This window comes from Lentinus tigrinus (genome assembly GCF_003813185.1).
Source record: "Lentinus tigrinus ALCF2SS1-7 unplaced genomic scaffold L226scaffold_8, whole genome shotgun sequence".
In the NCBI taxonomy this organism is placed as follows: Eukaryota; Fungi; Basidiomycota; class Agaricomycetes; order Polyporales; family Polyporaceae; genus Lentinus; species Lentinus tigrinus.
The window spans coordinates 1264488-1280635 of record NW_027137917.1 but is presented as its reverse complement, the minus strand read 5'-3'; the positions used below and the strand labels follow the sequence as shown (position 1 = coordinate 1280635).

The 16148-nt window shown below is 59.1% G+C and overlaps 4 protein-coding genes across 4 annotated transcripts; 3 read left to right on the top strand and 1 right to left on the bottom strand.

Annotated features, from left to right (window-relative positions):
- Nucleotides 1-605: 605 nt before the first annotated feature.
- On the bottom strand, nucleotides 606-5653 carry L226DRAFT_506238 (uncharacterized protein). Its single transcript, XM_067678073.1, has 7 exons — nucleotides 4481-5653; nucleotides 4333-4418; nucleotides 4213-4286; nucleotides 3900-4155; nucleotides 2546-3841; nucleotides 1387-2486; nucleotides 606-1322 (listed from the first exon to the last, which is right to left on the bottom strand). Exons 1-7 carry the CDS (start codon nucleotides 5520-5522, stop codon nucleotides 812-814), a joined length of 4365 nt encoding a protein of 1454 aa, XP_067537265.1. The 5' UTR covers nucleotides 5523-5653; the 3' UTR covers nucleotides 606-811.
- A 2441-nt stretch (nucleotides 5654-8094) lies between these two features.
- L226DRAFT_533744 (uncharacterized protein) lies at nucleotides 8095-11641 on the top strand. Its single transcript, XM_067680533.1, has 3 exons — nucleotides 8095-8651; nucleotides 9089-9697; nucleotides 10115-11641. The coding sequence occupies exons 1-3, from the start codon at nucleotides 8288-8290 to the stop codon at nucleotides 11290-11292; spliced, it is 2151 nt and encodes a 716-aa protein (XP_067537264.1). The 5' UTR covers nucleotides 8095-8287; the 3' UTR covers nucleotides 11293-11641.
- A 191-nt stretch (nucleotides 11642-11832) lies between these two features.
- L226DRAFT_460041 (Opi1-domain-containing protein) lies at nucleotides 11833-14900 on the top strand (the record flags this gene model as incomplete). The annotated part of the gene is made up of 7 exons (XM_067675566.1): nucleotides 11833-11935; nucleotides 12102-12397; nucleotides 12462-12569; nucleotides 13020-13191; nucleotides 13241-13500; nucleotides 13562-14205; nucleotides 14267-14900. The coding sequence occupies 7 exons, from the start codon at nucleotides 11833-11835 to the stop codon at nucleotides 14898-14900; spliced, it is 2217 nt and encodes a 738-aa protein (XP_067537263.1).
- Nucleotides 14901-15053: 153 nt separating this feature from the next.
- On the top strand, nucleotides 15054-15987 carry L226DRAFT_383469 (uncharacterized protein). The gene has a single exon (XM_067674408.1). It carries the CDS (start codon nucleotides 15358-15360, stop codon nucleotides 15853-15855), a length of 498 nt encoding a protein of 165 aa, XP_067537262.1. The 5' UTR covers nucleotides 15054-15357; the 3' UTR covers nucleotides 15856-15987.
- The last annotated feature ends 161 nt before the right edge of the window (nucleotides 15988-16148 follow it).

The window sequence follows — 16148 nt, the reverse complement described above, 5'->3', positions numbered from 1 at the left end:
GTCGAGGATCTGCCAGCGCTCGACTTACCCGTTATGGGTTGCAATGCCCAACGGGCGCTGCCGGGCATTGCAACTTTTCCGCGCCCTTGCTGATGTAGTTCTATCGGAAGCGTAGAAATGTTGAACTTTGTTTGCTCACAATCGGCGACTCATCCTCAAACAGGCAGACATATCTCACTGTCTCACTACCCCAATCTTCGAAACCTCATCCTTAGAATCGACATCGTACAGAGGTTGGGTTTCCATTGGGCCAAGAGAGCTCGCATTCTACAGGAGCTTCATCCTCAATGTCGTCTCCGGAGCTTGTACATTGATTTGAAGGTGGATCTGATGAGGGAGTCGACAAACGCATGGCGTGCTGACGCCATCAACACCATCACGACAGGGATTGAAGCTATTGAAGTCCTAGATACCATCTTTGAAACGGATGTCTTCAAGGACATACTGTCTCTGAAGATATCTGTTACCGAGTCTGTTGATTACACGTCCTCCGACGCCCTCGAATTCCCCTACCGAGTTGCCAGGGCGCTCCCAAAGCTACACCAACGCATTCCTCAGGGAATACAGGCGTGGGTAGGACCTCGCCATCGGTGATCTGAACTGTTCTTGGCCATGCTTTATATATAGGAGGTTTGTGACTGTTTCAATTACGTGCTAGGACTGGCATGCGGTATAAAGATACTATCTACTACGCTCTAGCTATGTACCTACACGACAAGTCCCGTGGCACCACTTATACGTTCTACAGTCGTGATACATATCCAGGCTCGAACAATGTACAACAATACTTAACTGGAATATATGGCATGGTTCATGTCTTGGCCGCGGGGATCGGCTGTGCGTCCGACTTGCGCGCATCGTCCTTGGGACGCCGTCTGCGCGGTTTCGCGCCCTGTCCCTGCGCAGGTTGCCCGTGTGCCTGGTCCCGAGGCTGCCTCGAACCGTCCTTCCCACCGCCCTTCACCTCATCTCCGCCAGGTCCACCCTGCGCAGGCTGAGGCAGACCAGCAGTCCTACCCTTCGGCGGGCCCCTCGGCTTCTTCGACTTCTTCGCTGGGGGACCCGCGAGCAGCGCCGCAGTAGCCAGCTCCTCCGCCTTGAGCCGCTCCTCCTCGGCGGCCCACCAGCGGAGGAAGTCCTCCTCGGCCTGGCGCGCGCGCTCCTCCTCCTGGATCTCGACGAGAGAGCGCTTGTCTTTGGCGGGCGCGACGTCCTGCTGCGCCTGGGAGAGCTGGATGGCGGCGAAGGACATGACTGAGCCTGGGGCGGCGGAGGACTGGACGACGGGCTGGACCGGGAGGGGCGTCCAGACGTTGCCGCTCCTGATAAATATGGATGAAGTCAGATTAGTGACTGTATGCGTCCGAAAGACGTAGTGGAACTTACGAGACACGCCGGATGGATGAACTGGCTGGTGCGGGAGTCTGCTGCTTGGTCGGCGCGAACACAGGCCCAAGACTAGGAGCCACGGCTTTGCGAGGCGTCGTCGGCTGGGACCGCGGCGCAGCAGAAGGTCCTGCAGCAGCAGCAGACGGAGGTCCAGACGTTGAAGTAGACGTTCCCGCGGCCGCCGGCTGCGGCCTGCCGTCCTTCTTGTCCTTCTGGGGCGAAGGTGCCACTGACGAAACCGCAGCAGGAGTGCCAGCGAGTGGCTGCTGGGCTCTCCACGACGACGTAGATCCCGAAGGCATCCTAGGGATAGGCCCACCTTTCGACGGCGCATCCAGCGACGGACGAGGGGGCGTTCCTCGCGGAGTCTCTGGCGCGCGGCTGGCATATGGTACCGGCCTGGCTGGCGAGGCCTTGGACGTGGACGCCTCCGCCATGATGGACTTCATGTCTACCTTGGGCGCCGAAGTGATAGTTCTCCACCCTCCGGACGGCCTGGCCGGCGACTCGCTCCCGCTGGGCACCCGCGAAGGGGACCCAGGCGCAGCGACGGGCGGCCCAGTGGCAGGGGCAGTTGTCTCAGGCTCGTCCATCATGAAGACTTCGTCGTCGGGGATGGCGGCGGCAGCGGGCCGGGCGCTGAACGTCGGACGCAGCATAGGGCTGTTCGGCGCAGACTGCCTGTTGGCGCGCCTGCTCGAGCTAGGGGGGGACAGCTTCGGCGAGTCCCTGAACGCCCCGGGACGGAACGAGGGCACAACGACTTGAGGGATGTCCTGCAGCGCGAGCCAGTCTCCCCACGTCTCCATCGCCTTGTCGACCAGCCGTGTCGAGCGGGACACGGGGTACTTGACATTCTGCTGGGCGCGGACGAACGCGGAGAGCTGCTTGATGAGGTCGGCCGGGAGGTCCTCGAGCATGCGGCTCTCGAGGAACACTTCCATGTTGATCGCCAGGTACTCTTGCAGAAGCCGAACGAGGGCCTGAGCGTGATAATGCGTCGCGTCCACGAGGACAGAGCAGACGTTGTTGATCCACACGCGCTTCATGATGACCCACGAGCAGATGAGCACAAGGCGGTCGAGATGCAGCTCGTTCTGCCAGGTCAATGAGTATGATGCGCAAGTTGAACCTCAACTCAAGCGAAGCAGCTTACCGCAACGGCCATGACGTCGAACATAAAGTCGATGAGCTCCTCGACTGTACGAACGTCCTCGACAACGTCAAATATCTCCTTGTCGCCGCCACAGCAGAGGTACTTGAGCACCGGCTCCATCGCCCGCCACTTCATATGCTTCAGGTTGACCACGACGGTGCCCTCCGGCGTCCAGCGCTTCGTCGTCCAATCCCGATCGTCGAAGAACGCGGCGAAGAACGGCGAGCGCGCGCGCAGCAGGACAGAGTGACAGTAAACCTCTCGCTCGGCGAGCTGCAGGATGACATCAGGCGCGAGCGGCCGTCGGGCACGAGCACCCACACCCTCTGCCTGGCTCCCAGCGAAGAGGCGTTGCATGTCTGTGGCGAGGGTAGCCTTGGGCGTGCGCTTGACAGGGGCCTCCATCACGTCAGCCAGTGCGGGCAACTCGAGCAGCTCGGCAAGGGCTTGCAACTCGCTCTTGACCTGCGAGAGCTTGACCTTCAGCGGCTCGAGCTGCGGCTGAATCGCATGGGCAATCCGATGGTCCCAGATGGCCAATGGCTCGTCCGAATAGAGGTAGACTATGACGATGAGAACCGAAAGTGGGTGACACCCTGTGAACGTGATCTTTGCAAGCTGCTGTGAGGCGGCCTTGCTGAGATGGCCTTGCACAGCGACGCTTGACCGTGGGTCGCGCACGACCTTCCCATCTGAGAGGACCTGGCATAGAACGGTTGAACGTGCGGCAAGGATGACCCGATGAGCGGGGAGCTCTATGCCGGTAGACTGTACGTGGACAAGCAGGTCGGCATCACAGGGCATGTCCTCCGGGTCAAGTACGCTCTTGCTGTTGCCGCCCTTCTTCGCCTCCTTCAACCGAAGGATGATGGAACAAAGAGCTCTAAGCTGTCGGATGTCGCTCTGTACGGCAGTGTCCTCTTCCTCATCATCTGATGCTGGCTCTAGCTCCAGAGGGGTAGTCGGAGCCTCCCGAACTGGACTCAGCGACCCAGCGGCTTCTTCGCCCGGATGGTGGAGCCTCATACGCAAGTATGGCTGAACCGTTGCGAGATCCTGAGCGAGCAGCTTGCCAGCAACTCGGATTTCCTCCGGCTTCCAGTCCGAGCGCAACGCTGCAAAGGCACCGGTGGCGTTCGCGCACACCTGGGTGACGCGCTGGATGTACGGTATGCGCTGAAATTTGAAGGTCTTCGCCGAAGGGCCTTGCCCGGACTTGAGGTTGCGTGAGCGCACGAAAACGTGGCCAGACTCGGTGCAGATGATGATGGAGCCATCTACACCAAGCGCGACATCCTGAAGGCGACGCAGGCATGAGATAAGGTCTGTTTAGAAATATATAACATATACTCACCCTCACCGCGCTGAACTGCTTGCGCAAGGCCCATACACGTTGGGGTTGTACATTGAAGCGCGACTTGCTAGCACCCGTGCCGCTCTCGGGTGGTGACGGTAAGGAAAACATGAATAGTTCACCTTTGGACGACAGTGCGGCGAAGGTATCCTCGCAGCTCGTGATTTTGTCGATTTCGATACTCAGACCACTCTTGCTTACGGCTTGCGGGGGCCGGTAGGGAATCGTCTCGGAGGGGAACGCATACGGTGGGAAGCTAGTCCAGGTCATCAGTACACGCTGAGGATCCCACTGCAAAGTGCAAACGACTCACACAACTTTGAAATGCCCGTCATTCCAGAGACAGATTACCTCTTGAGTATCAAGAAGGCACGCCAAGGCTGAGTCCTGCAGGACATCAGATACCCTCTCGGAAGAGCAATGGCATGCGCACCGTGATCGAGACGGAGAGTACGGGGTGAGTAATCTTCGTAACCACACGAGGTGCGATCTGCACGGGCTGAGCCGAACGATCGTACCCTGGGCACGAGGTTAGTCTGATTGCTGTAATTTTGTGAATCCATTGGAGACTTCTGACTCACCAAGCTGCCCGTTGTTCGTACCCCAAGTAAACACCTCGTCGGCGGTCCAACAAGCCGACGCAGTCTTGCAAGCAGCGACACCAACGACGAAGCGATTTTTGATGGCACCAGAGATCTTCCTCGGGGTTGACTGGATCGGCTCCTCGACGCGACCGGCCGTAGTCGTCTCTACGACATAGCCAAGCTGCGAGAACCGGTTGAGGCCCCAACTATAGACCTCGCCGCCCTTCGTCAAGACGAGCGTATGGTCTTGGCCGACAGCTACAGCATCTGCAGTCTGATTGAAGCCAGGAAGCGGGATAGGGGTGTACTGAGTGTGCTGGCCCGGTCCAAGTCTCCCGCCGCTGCCAAACCCGCATACACGGAGGTTCCCTCGAGGTTCGTCGGTGATAATCACCGTATGCAGTCTGGACATGGCGACCTGGCGAACGCGTACGGGCGTGAATCTCGTGTCAAGGTTCTCCTTCTCCGAAACGTCGGGAACACGCGGGGAGACAAGCTCGGGGTGCGTCCTGTCATTCCCGTCTCCGACACCGAGCGCAGCATTTCTGTTGGATCCCCAGGTGTACAGCTCCTCGCCGCGGTGGCCATGGTGGTCCGGGATCGTGCCCTCAATCGTCGAATTGTACAAGTCGAAGGGGGTATACCCTTCGACGTCCCGAGCGAGGGTGTCGATGTCGGACTTCTGGAGGAGCAGCAGGGCCGTCGCAAGGTTTCCATTGTAGAGCGCGCGGTGCAGAGGCGTCCAGTGACTCTCGGTGTCGGCGATATTGACGTTGATAGTGGGATGCGCAAGAAGCATGCGGACGAACTCCGGAGCAGAAGCATCTTGAGACGAGGCGGCGAGGTGCAGGACGGTCCTGCCCCAGTAATCGCGCGCGTTCACGTCAACCGAAGGGGCCGAACTCAGCGGACTGGGGCGCGACCAGGACTTGCCTCCGCTGGTGCTGGGACCGCCGCCAGAGTGACTCCGGGCGGGGTCCAGCAGGCGCTGGAAGGCCTGCTGATTGCGTTGGTGAAAGTAGGCATGGAGAGCGGTCATACAGCGGGGGGTTGCTTCGAACAGAGACCAGGAGTCCTAGCGACTCCCTTGAAGGTCTTGCTGTTCGTAGGACGTTGCGCGCAGCGGGCGGACGCAACGATAAGCCTAGAGTACAGAGACGGAGGCTCGCGGAGAGTCAGAAGTTGAGCGCGGTGAGACGGACGAGTGTTGAGGAGATGGTGGTGGTCGAAGAGCAAAGAGCAATAAGTTAGGTTCGAAGGCGACGAGGAGACTTGGAAGAGAGAGCGTCGAGCAAGTCATCACCGTCATGCAGCGTCCTTTCTCTGAGCCGCCGCCGTACACGTGCGCATTCTCCGCACCCCAGACGCCCGAAGATACCATCGGGGTCGCCGCGATAACGAACGTTCCCCCGCCCTCCGCCTTCTATGTCCGTCATTCAACCACGTTGCAGCCACTTTGAACGCTAATAGGCAATAGGCAAAAGCTTCCCTTCGTCCTCCCGCGAACATTACTTGGAAGTTGCGTACGATGAACCAAGTAGTTGCTGGACGCGGAGATTCAACGCCAACGTGTTCGAACACCCAGGAGCTCGGGATACCGTGTGGTTACTTGGGAAGATCTTCGCTTTTTCGCCACCTCTATCACAGGGAGAAGCGTCGGACATTGCTCGATCTATCTTTCACCTCACAAGCTCTCTTTACTTCCAAGTTCCGGTGCACCGTTGTGCGTCGTGCTCAAGACCGGGACGTTCATACGGCACAGAAGTCCACTCAAATATCGTCCACAGTGCCTGCGTGCGTGAGTCACTGTACCTTGCATTCGTGAGGACGTTCAGGTTCTGCACGCCTTTCCTGGCTCCAGTAGGTCCTCCACGAAAAGATCGGCGTGCCGGTCCAATATCATACAGGCAGCTACCCGCATGTCATGTGTAGTGCACGTATCGAGTAATTCAGGAGCAAGGTATGCTTGTCTGTTGGTCTGATAGTACTTTATTGACAGGACGAAGAAGTGATGTCTTCATGGCCCAGGGTGCAGTTACGGACATAAGCGATCCGCGCTGTGCACAGAGATCTTAATAGATCATTAAAGTCAAAACATACTCGCACACCTCGCAGACAGGTTATCGTGCGATTAAGACGGCCGACCTTGCCCTTCTCCAATGCGCCATCCCCAAATGATCGTCCTGTGAGCACACTGCAAGCTGTTCTTGCATCAGCTGTCTTGTCTGTAGATGTTGCTATGCGTTGTCAGTACTCCAGTGATAAGTTCAACGCACTACATCTTGAGCGAAGTGGAACAGCAGGACCTTCCCGGCGGTGAGCACGCCGTCAGTTCAATGTCTGACGCTTTCACTTTCATGCACTTGTGTGTTTAGGCGACAACCATGATGGGACGCATTTACACATGCGCACATACATATGCTTGCCCGACCGTGGCGTGGGTTCGCTATCTCCTCATAAGTACCTTACTGCGCCTTCGTTCGTGTAAGAATTGATCTTCCCGATTACTTGTGGGTACATGACTAGGTACGGCAAGGTACGCTGACCAAATCCTGCAGGCTGCCTCCGTTTACACATGTCCCAATCGCATTGCCCATTCTCTGATTAGATCTCGACGGACAAGTGACCGCCCCCGCGGGACATCTGCATGGTCACGGGTCTGGGGATTGATGGCTTGGGCAGTTTCAACGTTGCCCCTGGGCGCGCGGATAACCATCACAGCTCCCATCTCGCTGCCCCGGCACTGTCCGGATGTGTTTCGCAGGGATGGGAGTCGGAGGAAAGGCTAGATAAGCCTGCGAGTTATCTTGCGTGGTTATCTTAGGGATAAGATGGACGCGCGGAAAGAGACCGGTCACCGAATGAGCCCGATTTGCATTAGCTGTTATTAGGCTAGCGCCCAGGCCGCTTAGGTGGATGGACTCTGAGCCTGGCCATTTCGCGATTGGACGTCGTCGACGATCGCGCGGCTTTCGTCATGATGCGGGGAAATTGAGAATTTCTCCTGTGACGACAACAACGTACAGTAACGTACTCGTGTGACTGTCCTGCTACGCTGCGGTCGATCTTGCTGCCAATGTTGTCAGACGTCGACCGGACACTGGCCTGAGGCATGTCGGACCAGAAATGAACGCGAACGCAGGGTAAATGAGGGGAGACAACGCGGACGAACGTGGCGTCGGAGGTGTGGCCCTGGACAAGGTCACCGGCCCTCTAGCCCATATGCGGAAGCGAGAGAAGCGACGGGTCACAGCACCGAAACGTGGAAGAGATAAGATCTCTCTTACCGGGAGGGTCGTCGTGAACCCCGCGCTGGCCTCTGGTCGTTCCGCCATGGACGACAGTGTAGGCTAGCTTGAGCAGAGAGTATTTCAGATTGCTTACGAGGCTTCAGAGCAAGAGAAGGGGCCCTAGCTCAGCAGATATGACAAGACGAAGACAAGACAGAGCAGCGCCCCAAGGGTGATAAGATATGATAGCGGCGAAGACACAATCTGGTGATAGACGCCTGTGCCCATGGGCCGAAATGGGCGGCCTGGGATTGGCTGGAGCTGGATGGATGTGCGTTATCAGGGTTTTTATCAAGAGACATTCCTCCTGACTTTTTGCCTCTTTACCTTCATCACTCTCCCCGCTTGTCGACTCGGACGCGTCCACCTCACTCACCACCGTCGTCGTTGCCCCCGTCGGCGCTGTCAGCCACGGCGACCTCATAGCTACCCCCAGCTTCCGCTTCGCATACTCAGCTCCGCCTTACTAATACCGTCTCGGCAACCATACTCCCACTTAATATCGCCTTCTATAATGGCTCCGGTCGTACTCGAGTCGCCCGTCATGAACATGCACAATAACGCGCTGTCTACCATGTCGAGGCTACAGTTCAACGGCCACATACACACCCCGCCGGCATCCGATCACTCCAGGAACGAGGACGAAGCCTCCCCTGTCGCCCCTTCAGCCCCCCTTCCTCCCATGCATGTGCGGAATGGCGATTCACCCTTCCCTCTGGATCCGGCACTCAAAGAGAGATCTGGAGACAACGTTGATAGCGCTGCAGACCAGAACAATCCGCCCGCTACTTCCGAGTTGGCATGTACCAACTGCGGGACCGTCAACACCCCTCAGTGGAGACGCGGTGACGACGGCAAGTCTATCTGTAACGCTTGTGGTGAGTCGTCTTTTCACCCTCGGACTCGGTTGAGATATCTCCGTCGTGGGTGTCCGCTTTCTACACTTCACCCACCCATTACGGGCTGGGTCCGCGATGATATGCCTCCTGCGCCACGTGTCCGGCGCGTTCATTCGTAGGCTCGGAGGCAATCATATCGATTCCTCGCTGCATCTTTGCGTTCAGCGCATGTGTCGTGTTGTGCGCGCGGATTTCGTTCCTCCCTCATGCAACGCCGCATTGTGCACTATCACAGAGCGCGGTATGCTACCAGACTTGTGGTATCACGAGTGTGCTATGCTGCTTGTGCTGTATCTGCTCAGACAACTCGTATCATGAAGTGCCTGCAGCTATGCTCATGCCCAGACGGTTTCCCTGATATTTGCATATTGCGTCCTCCCATCGCCTCGTTGACTTATCACTGTCACCGTGCACAGGCCTCTACTACAGGACAAAGCACGTTCCTCGTCCAGCCTCCCTCGGTCGCACAGCGACCCTGCAGTCTGCTACTCATCCCAACGCGAAGCCGACCGTGCCACCCAGCCCTTTCCTGTCACCTGCACAAGCTCAAGCTCAAAGCCAGGAACAGGCTCGTCGAAGAACAGCATCTCCACCCACAATGCCTACTCCCGCTGCATCTCCAGCACTCCATCAAGCTAAGGGCCAACCAAGCCAGGTACCACAGACCCATGCCCAGAAGCACGCGGCTGGTACTTGTCCTGGGGACGGCCGTTGCGACGGCACTGGAGGCACGTCAGCTTGCGATGGATGTCCTACTTATAACAACGCTATCCAAGCAGGAGTTATCGACTCAGGCAGCGGCCAAGCACCAGCGCAGAAGATGGACGTCACCCCCTCTGGCCCCGAACAGGGCGCGGAGACATCCGGTGCCGAGTTGTCTCCCGTCATCAGCTCACAAACTCCGGCCAATGGCAGGTCGAGAATGCGAAGCCAGGTCGGCGCGCTCAGCTGTGCGAATTGCGGGACGAGCACCACACCGCTCTGGAGGAGAGATGACGTGGGGAACAACATCTGCAATGCATGTGGTACGTCCATCGCTCTTCGTCCCCCCTGTTTCGTCCTCCCCCCCACCCCGCAAGACCGGGAAGGTGCATGGGATGCCCTTTGTCCTCCATTCCCCCTTGGCGCCCGGATGTAGATATGATTTCACCTCATATCACGAGGTGATATCTTATCAGATAAGGTGTGCGCTCGTGATCTCCCATTGGTCGAGGAGGTCGGGTATTCCTCTGGCGTGAGTGCCAGCGACGCCGCTAGCGGCCGCGAGAGGGCCGAGCCAGCGGATACGAGAAGTGCGGACGTCGTACCTTACCGGGTTAGATGATGAAGAGCTGAGGGGGTCGGGCAGTTCCCGGCCTTGACATTCGTGGCGTCCAACTTGTTGTGAACTCCCTCGCTGACGCCAAAATTTCCCCCTCTGTTTCACCTCGTTGCGCTCGCAGGTCTCTATTTCAAGCTTCACGGCACGCACCGCCCGAACTCGATGAAGAAGACGGTGATCAAGCGTCGGAAGCGCGTCCCTGCAGCGCCCGGCGCGCCAAGCTCGCCCACTCCTCAAGACCGAATGACAGACCAGGCTGCGGCGGAGGTTCTGGCGAGTGTTGGTCGCGCATTGCCTTCTGGTTCTGCTGGTGGACAGACGGAGAGCGAGGAGGAGCAGCCGAAGAAGCGTCAGCGTCGTCCGCGTACGTCGAAGGCGCGCGACAAGGATGCGGAAGGGATGGAGGAGGAGGAAGACGAGGAGGGCAAGCCGCGGAAGGCGCGTAGGACTGCTGCGCGCAATTCTGCCGTTGGGGTTGGAGAGGGGAGCAGCAGTCAGGCGGGCCAGTGGGGAGAGCAGATGATGCAGGGCATAGAGTCGCAAGAGTTGGAACGGTATGGCCCTGGTGCCCCGCGCGGCAATCCCTTCCCCAACTCGCAAACCCTCCCTGGGCTCATCGCGGCGCTCGGCCCCGACGTCGTCAGCAGCTTGATGAACACGCAGTACGGTGGTGTCGGTGTGCCGCCGCCTCCCCCGAGCTACGTCCGCTCCGGCTCCGCACAGGGGAATGTTCCCATGGGCCCCGGTGTGCCGAGCAGGACACATTCTCCCATCGCAGGTCATGCGATGAACCCCCCTCCTGGCGCGCCGTACGGCCTTCCCCCACCACTGCACGTACCCGGCGGTCACCCCCAGCCGTTCCCGTCGCATGTGCCGCCTTCGTTCTACCACAGCGGTCCGCCGATGGCTCCCCCGCCCCAGCTCATGGAGGGCGCTCCTCCTGTGCCTACGCTTCCCGATTTGGAGACGCACTACCGGCATCTCGACGAGGAGCGCAAACGGTGGGAGATGATGCTGGAGCATACGAACCGGCTGATGGCGGGGGTCAAGCGGGGCATCGACGAGATGCGTGCTGCGAGTGCGCCTCAGGAGGGCCAACCACCTGCGCAGCCACAGCAGCCATCGCAAGAGCAGCAGCCGTCGCAGGCGCAGGCGCAGTCGTCCGGACAGCCCCAGCAGGGTGAAGGCTCGGCGGCGCCGGCGGTACCGTTGGTGAGGCAGGAGAAGGGCAACCGGGAAGGTGCGCCAGTGTGGCACGTCGCTCCGCCGCAGCCTGCACCCCCGGCGGCGCGCGAGTGAGCGATGGTGTGGTGTGGTATGGTGTGGTGTGGTGTGTGGTTGGTATACTTATGTGATATGCGGACACGGATGCAAAATGTGCATAACCCCCCACCCCTCCGTTCGGTCTGTTGCGTCCCTGCTCCCTCCTGTTGTCGTGTCTGTGTTGTGTTTGAGCTAGGCGGACTGTTGGATATTGTATAGGCACCCCCTGCGTCCGGAATTCTATTATGCGTGTATGTATATGACCGTCGGTGCCGGTAGTGTAGAGCGTCTTTATTGTAACTTGTCACTGTGTCAGGCGACGCGGGGCTCATCGAGTCTCGAGCTCTAGCCTCGGTGCGTGGTGGGACGGCGGGCAGGCGCCTCGATAAGATTGAATTGCGGGGACGCACGTGAAAGCGTCGCGTGGCGGATTTCATGTGCTTCTGAGTTCCCCCAACGCACTGAGCTCATTCTCGCGCTGCCATCATCCATCGTCCGCTATCCACATCCTCCTCTCAGCCCGTCGTCCCCCCGCACCCGCCCCCGCCGCCTGTTGCGCCCCCCATAGCCGACCTGATGGCCCTTGCCGACGAGGATGAGTCCGTCCGCATCGCTGTCCGCGCCCTCGGCGACATGCGCAACAGCACACACAACAACAGCACCTCTTCGCCGTCCACATGTGAGTTATTTCATATGAAACATGGAGCGCAACCCCAAAGCTTTGAGCTGATCTCGACATACGCTTACTTACTTACTACTGCCTCCGTGCTTGGCTTGGTGCTTTCGCTTTCCCATCTATCCCGCGCTCACGCTCTTTCGTATGTTTCGCGAATCGCACTGTGCAGCTTTCCAGACGACCCCCGCGCTCTCGATTACATCGGCCACATCCTCCCCGTCCCTGTCGTCCCCCTCGCTGATGGAAGAAGAAGACCTGCGCGAAGAAGACGAGGAGCGCAGGCAACAGCTCTCGTCCGTGGACGGTGATCGGGAGGCGATGGCGAGGGAGAGGGAGGGCGACGAGTGGAAGTCCCTCTCGCGCGTGTCCAACCTCCCGCTCGTGAGCGGTGCGCTCCGCGCGTACGAGCATAGCAAGGCCAGCTCGCGAGTCGTGAAGGTGCGTCTCCGCCACCCCTTGCTCCTCGTCTGCGAACGACTTGACTGACCGGGCGCACGATCTCACGTCGCATTTCCCCTATGGCGTGCAGTACGGCGCGGAGATGATGGAGTCTTCCATGAAGAGCATCTCGCGGCCGGTCATCGACCGCCTCCCCGTCAACCAGCTCGACGAGTTTGCGTGCAGGCAGCTCGACAGGGTGCGTGTTCCTGTTCTTCGTCCTTCCCCTTGGCCTTGGTCCCTATGCGTCTCCCTGTCTCCGCCCCATCCCCTCATCCCCACATCTTCTGCCCTTCTGCCCTTCTCGCCTTCTTTGCCTATCGCGTAGCTGCGATTCCTACGCTCGAGGTCATCTGGCTGCTGCGACGCCTCGAGCGGTGCGCGAGGCTGCAGACGCTCCCACCCTTTTCAAACGCTATCTTCGAATTTTTGTCCCGATCCGGAGTGCATGACGTCTGGGGCGGCGCGGTGGCTGCGTTTAATGTGTCGTTTTTAAATCTTCTTGGGAGTCGCCCGAGCGCACGTCAATTATACGCCTGCCTAAACGGTCTTGTCGGTGGAAGTTTAGGGGCAAGCGCGTCATTTATCTCTTCACCACGTTGCCCTTGCCCTTTGCGAATGTTGTTATTGATGCTCATTGCTTCTGCAGTTGGGCAGCTATGCGCGTCGCACATCCAGTAGGGATCGTTCGCGCAGCGAGTCGGTCGACACACCCGATCCCAGGAGACCATGGGAGGACAGGGATATATCCATGACCCGCCGTGACAGTTCATCAAGTACAAGTCGGACAACAGAAGATGATGACGCACGGTCAAGAGGACGTGAGTTTTTTTGTGCCCACATCTGCCTGAATGACTTGCTGACGTGAAGTAGCGACATCCCCAACCACATCTTACGCGAGTGGCCCCATCGAGAGCCGCACACCCACACCACATTCGACTACCAGTTCACAGCCGGAACGACCAACCCTTCCACCAGCCTCCACCCTTACACAGCAAGCCGATGCGCAAGAGAGCCAGGTCGCGCAGCGGAGTCGATGGCAGGCCGTCTTCCTCGAAGCCGGGGGTATCAGCGCTGCTATCAGCGAGGAAAGCATGAGGCGATTGAAATATTGCTTGCAATGGCTACAGGTATGCACAATGCCATCCATATGAAGTGAAGATGAAGACTGACACTCGCCTTGGTTGACAGTATGCTACAGCGCAGATCGATGCGCAAATCCTTGTTCTTCGAAACTTCATCGTCTCGCTCCAGCCTAACGGCACCTCTCCCAACGGGGCTCCTATCTCCGCACAACACCTGCGCACGCTGCAAGCGGCGAAACGAGATGTTGTCGACACAGTAAGGCAAGTTGTCGATGTCGTCAGCCGATATGCAGGCGGCGCACTGCCAGAACCCGCGCGTTCACGAGTGCGTGCCTTCATTCTTCACCTACCGCGGAGATGGGCAGCTGCGTCGAGCAACGGCATAGAAGGACCCCATCCTGCAACAGCCCAGGGTCACGGACACGATGCGCGCGGAGAGAGTACTGCGACCTCGTCGAGTTCTGTGAGGGGTAGGCATCGCGGTGTGGCGCCTTATAGCTATGGACCGGGCGAGGCTGGCCCTTCTCCTCGATCGCGCCCCGCCTCGCGCGCAACGTCCCCCGTCCGCGGCGCGACCAGGTCGCACGCGCATGGGAGGCAAGGGAGCAGCAACGCGACCGGCGGCACCCCGCCGACGGTCGATGGCGCGACACAAGCGGCGCAGAAGATCCTGACGCTCGCGACGGAGAGCTTGGACATGCTGCGTAGTGTTACGGGCGTGTTCAAGGACAGCTTGGACCGTGCGGACATGTGAGTGTTTACCCCCTTCTACTAGGCACGCATGTATCGCTGATCATGCTCTCCTTCACAGTTGGGTTGAGCGCCTGCGTGTCGTAGGCTTGCAGCGTGGACAGAACGGCGCGGCAGACATCGATCCCGAGAACGATCCTATGCTCAATTTCCGCGGCGACAACCACCTACCGCCCTTCCCGCTTCCCCGTGCGCACGACCACAGATCGCATGGACACTCACCTTCCTCCCCTCTCTCGCCTTTCGCACCCCTCACCCCCTCCACACCCGGAACCGCACCTCACTCCGGATATTCCACCCCGTTCTACTCCCTCCCGCGTTCATCCAGTACAGGTTCCCTCTCTGGGCTCTCCCATGCATTCCCGGGCCCGCTGAGCATGATCCCCCCATACGACGCCCCGTCGCCCGCTGGAGGTGCCGCCGCGAGCTTGGACAAGCTATCGTTGTCGTCGAGCCAGTCAGACTCCGGTTCGCGGTTTACGACTCCGAAGAGCGCGTTGCTCGGCCTTCCGCCCGAGGGCGACTCCGGCGGCGGCGGCGGTAGGGGAGAGAAGAGGCGGAGCGAGAGCGACGAGAGCGATGCCGCGGTGGCGGCTGCGACTGCGTTGGCTGGGCTGGCGGGCTCGGGAGGAGGGCTGCCGGCGAAGCGCATCAAGCAGGAGGACCGGGAAGTGAGGATGGACGTTGACAGATGAAGTTGAAGATGAAGGTGCAGGTAAGGAGAGCCCGCATGCAGAGGAGGCCTGGGGCGCAGAGGTGCGGAGGGGAGAAGGGGTGCCTGCTTGTCGTGAGCGGGGGATATATACAAATTTACGATGACGCGCGGGTCAGGCAGGCTCTCTCATCTCGCGTCCCGAGTCCGAGGGCCCGATCTCCGCCTCCCCCTGGTCCCCCTTCCCCAAAGTTCTCTCTTCTTTTGCTTGTCATCGGTGTGTGCCTCTCGGGCCATCTGATGCATCATGCCTGCGTTATTGCTAGCGACCGTGCTAGAGTCTACTTAGCGGGCGCGACGACGTCATTTATTGCATCGCGCCTCCCTCCTCCCCAATCACCTTGCTCGCGGTCTCGGTAATAGGTATCAGTATCTGTATCTGTTCGTGGTCGATACTCGTACGGTCTCGGTTTCTGGATATGTAGGTGCCTCGGTGCCATATGGACAGTCACAGTCACTTGTTTGTGCCTTCTAGTGTACTTCCCCCGTCCCTCGTCTCGTCTCGTCTCTCGTTCGTTCGTCCTCTCTATATCTGTCTCTCTCGCCGCAGCGTCGCACTCACGGACAAACTCACTGCTGCCTGCTACCTGCTACCTGTTCCCTGTGTACTCCACCCGGCCTACACTAGCACATGGTTCTCTCAAGTTCTCAAGTTCTGGATCGGATTATGCTCCCTCCCCGCGCCCCCGCGTCCCCCTCCCCACCCTTGTGACCAGCCTGATTTGATTGCCAAGGCTCCAGTGCCACTGCCCAAGTACCCGTTCAAAGTGATCGTCTCCCCGTCCCTCCTTCCGTATGCGCGCAGTACAGTACCCGTATACGCGCATATTCCCCGGTTCCGGTGCTTCCGGCCTGGTCATGCTTCATTACTAGCTAGTTCCTCTGTGTGTGTGCGATCTGAGACATCGGGGTTACAGTATTTTCTCGAGATTGAATGATCCTGCGTTAGCTTGAGAATTACGCGTTGGGGATGTCGGTGCCTGCTATCCTCCGAGGTGCATATATGTATGGATCCCGCTGTAGCTGTCAGGCTGGGCGCTGGAGACTAAGAACGTACACGTATGGGATCCAACTTCGGGGGGCGTGTCCCGTCTTTGGTGGACTGTCTAACAGTAATAAGACCGTGACGAGCGGACGGTGGTGGGCCGCAGGGCGTGGGTGCGAAGATATATTATTATTACCGGCCAGCGTCGACCTTGGTCCTGACTAGTGACTATGTACCTCGCTTTGG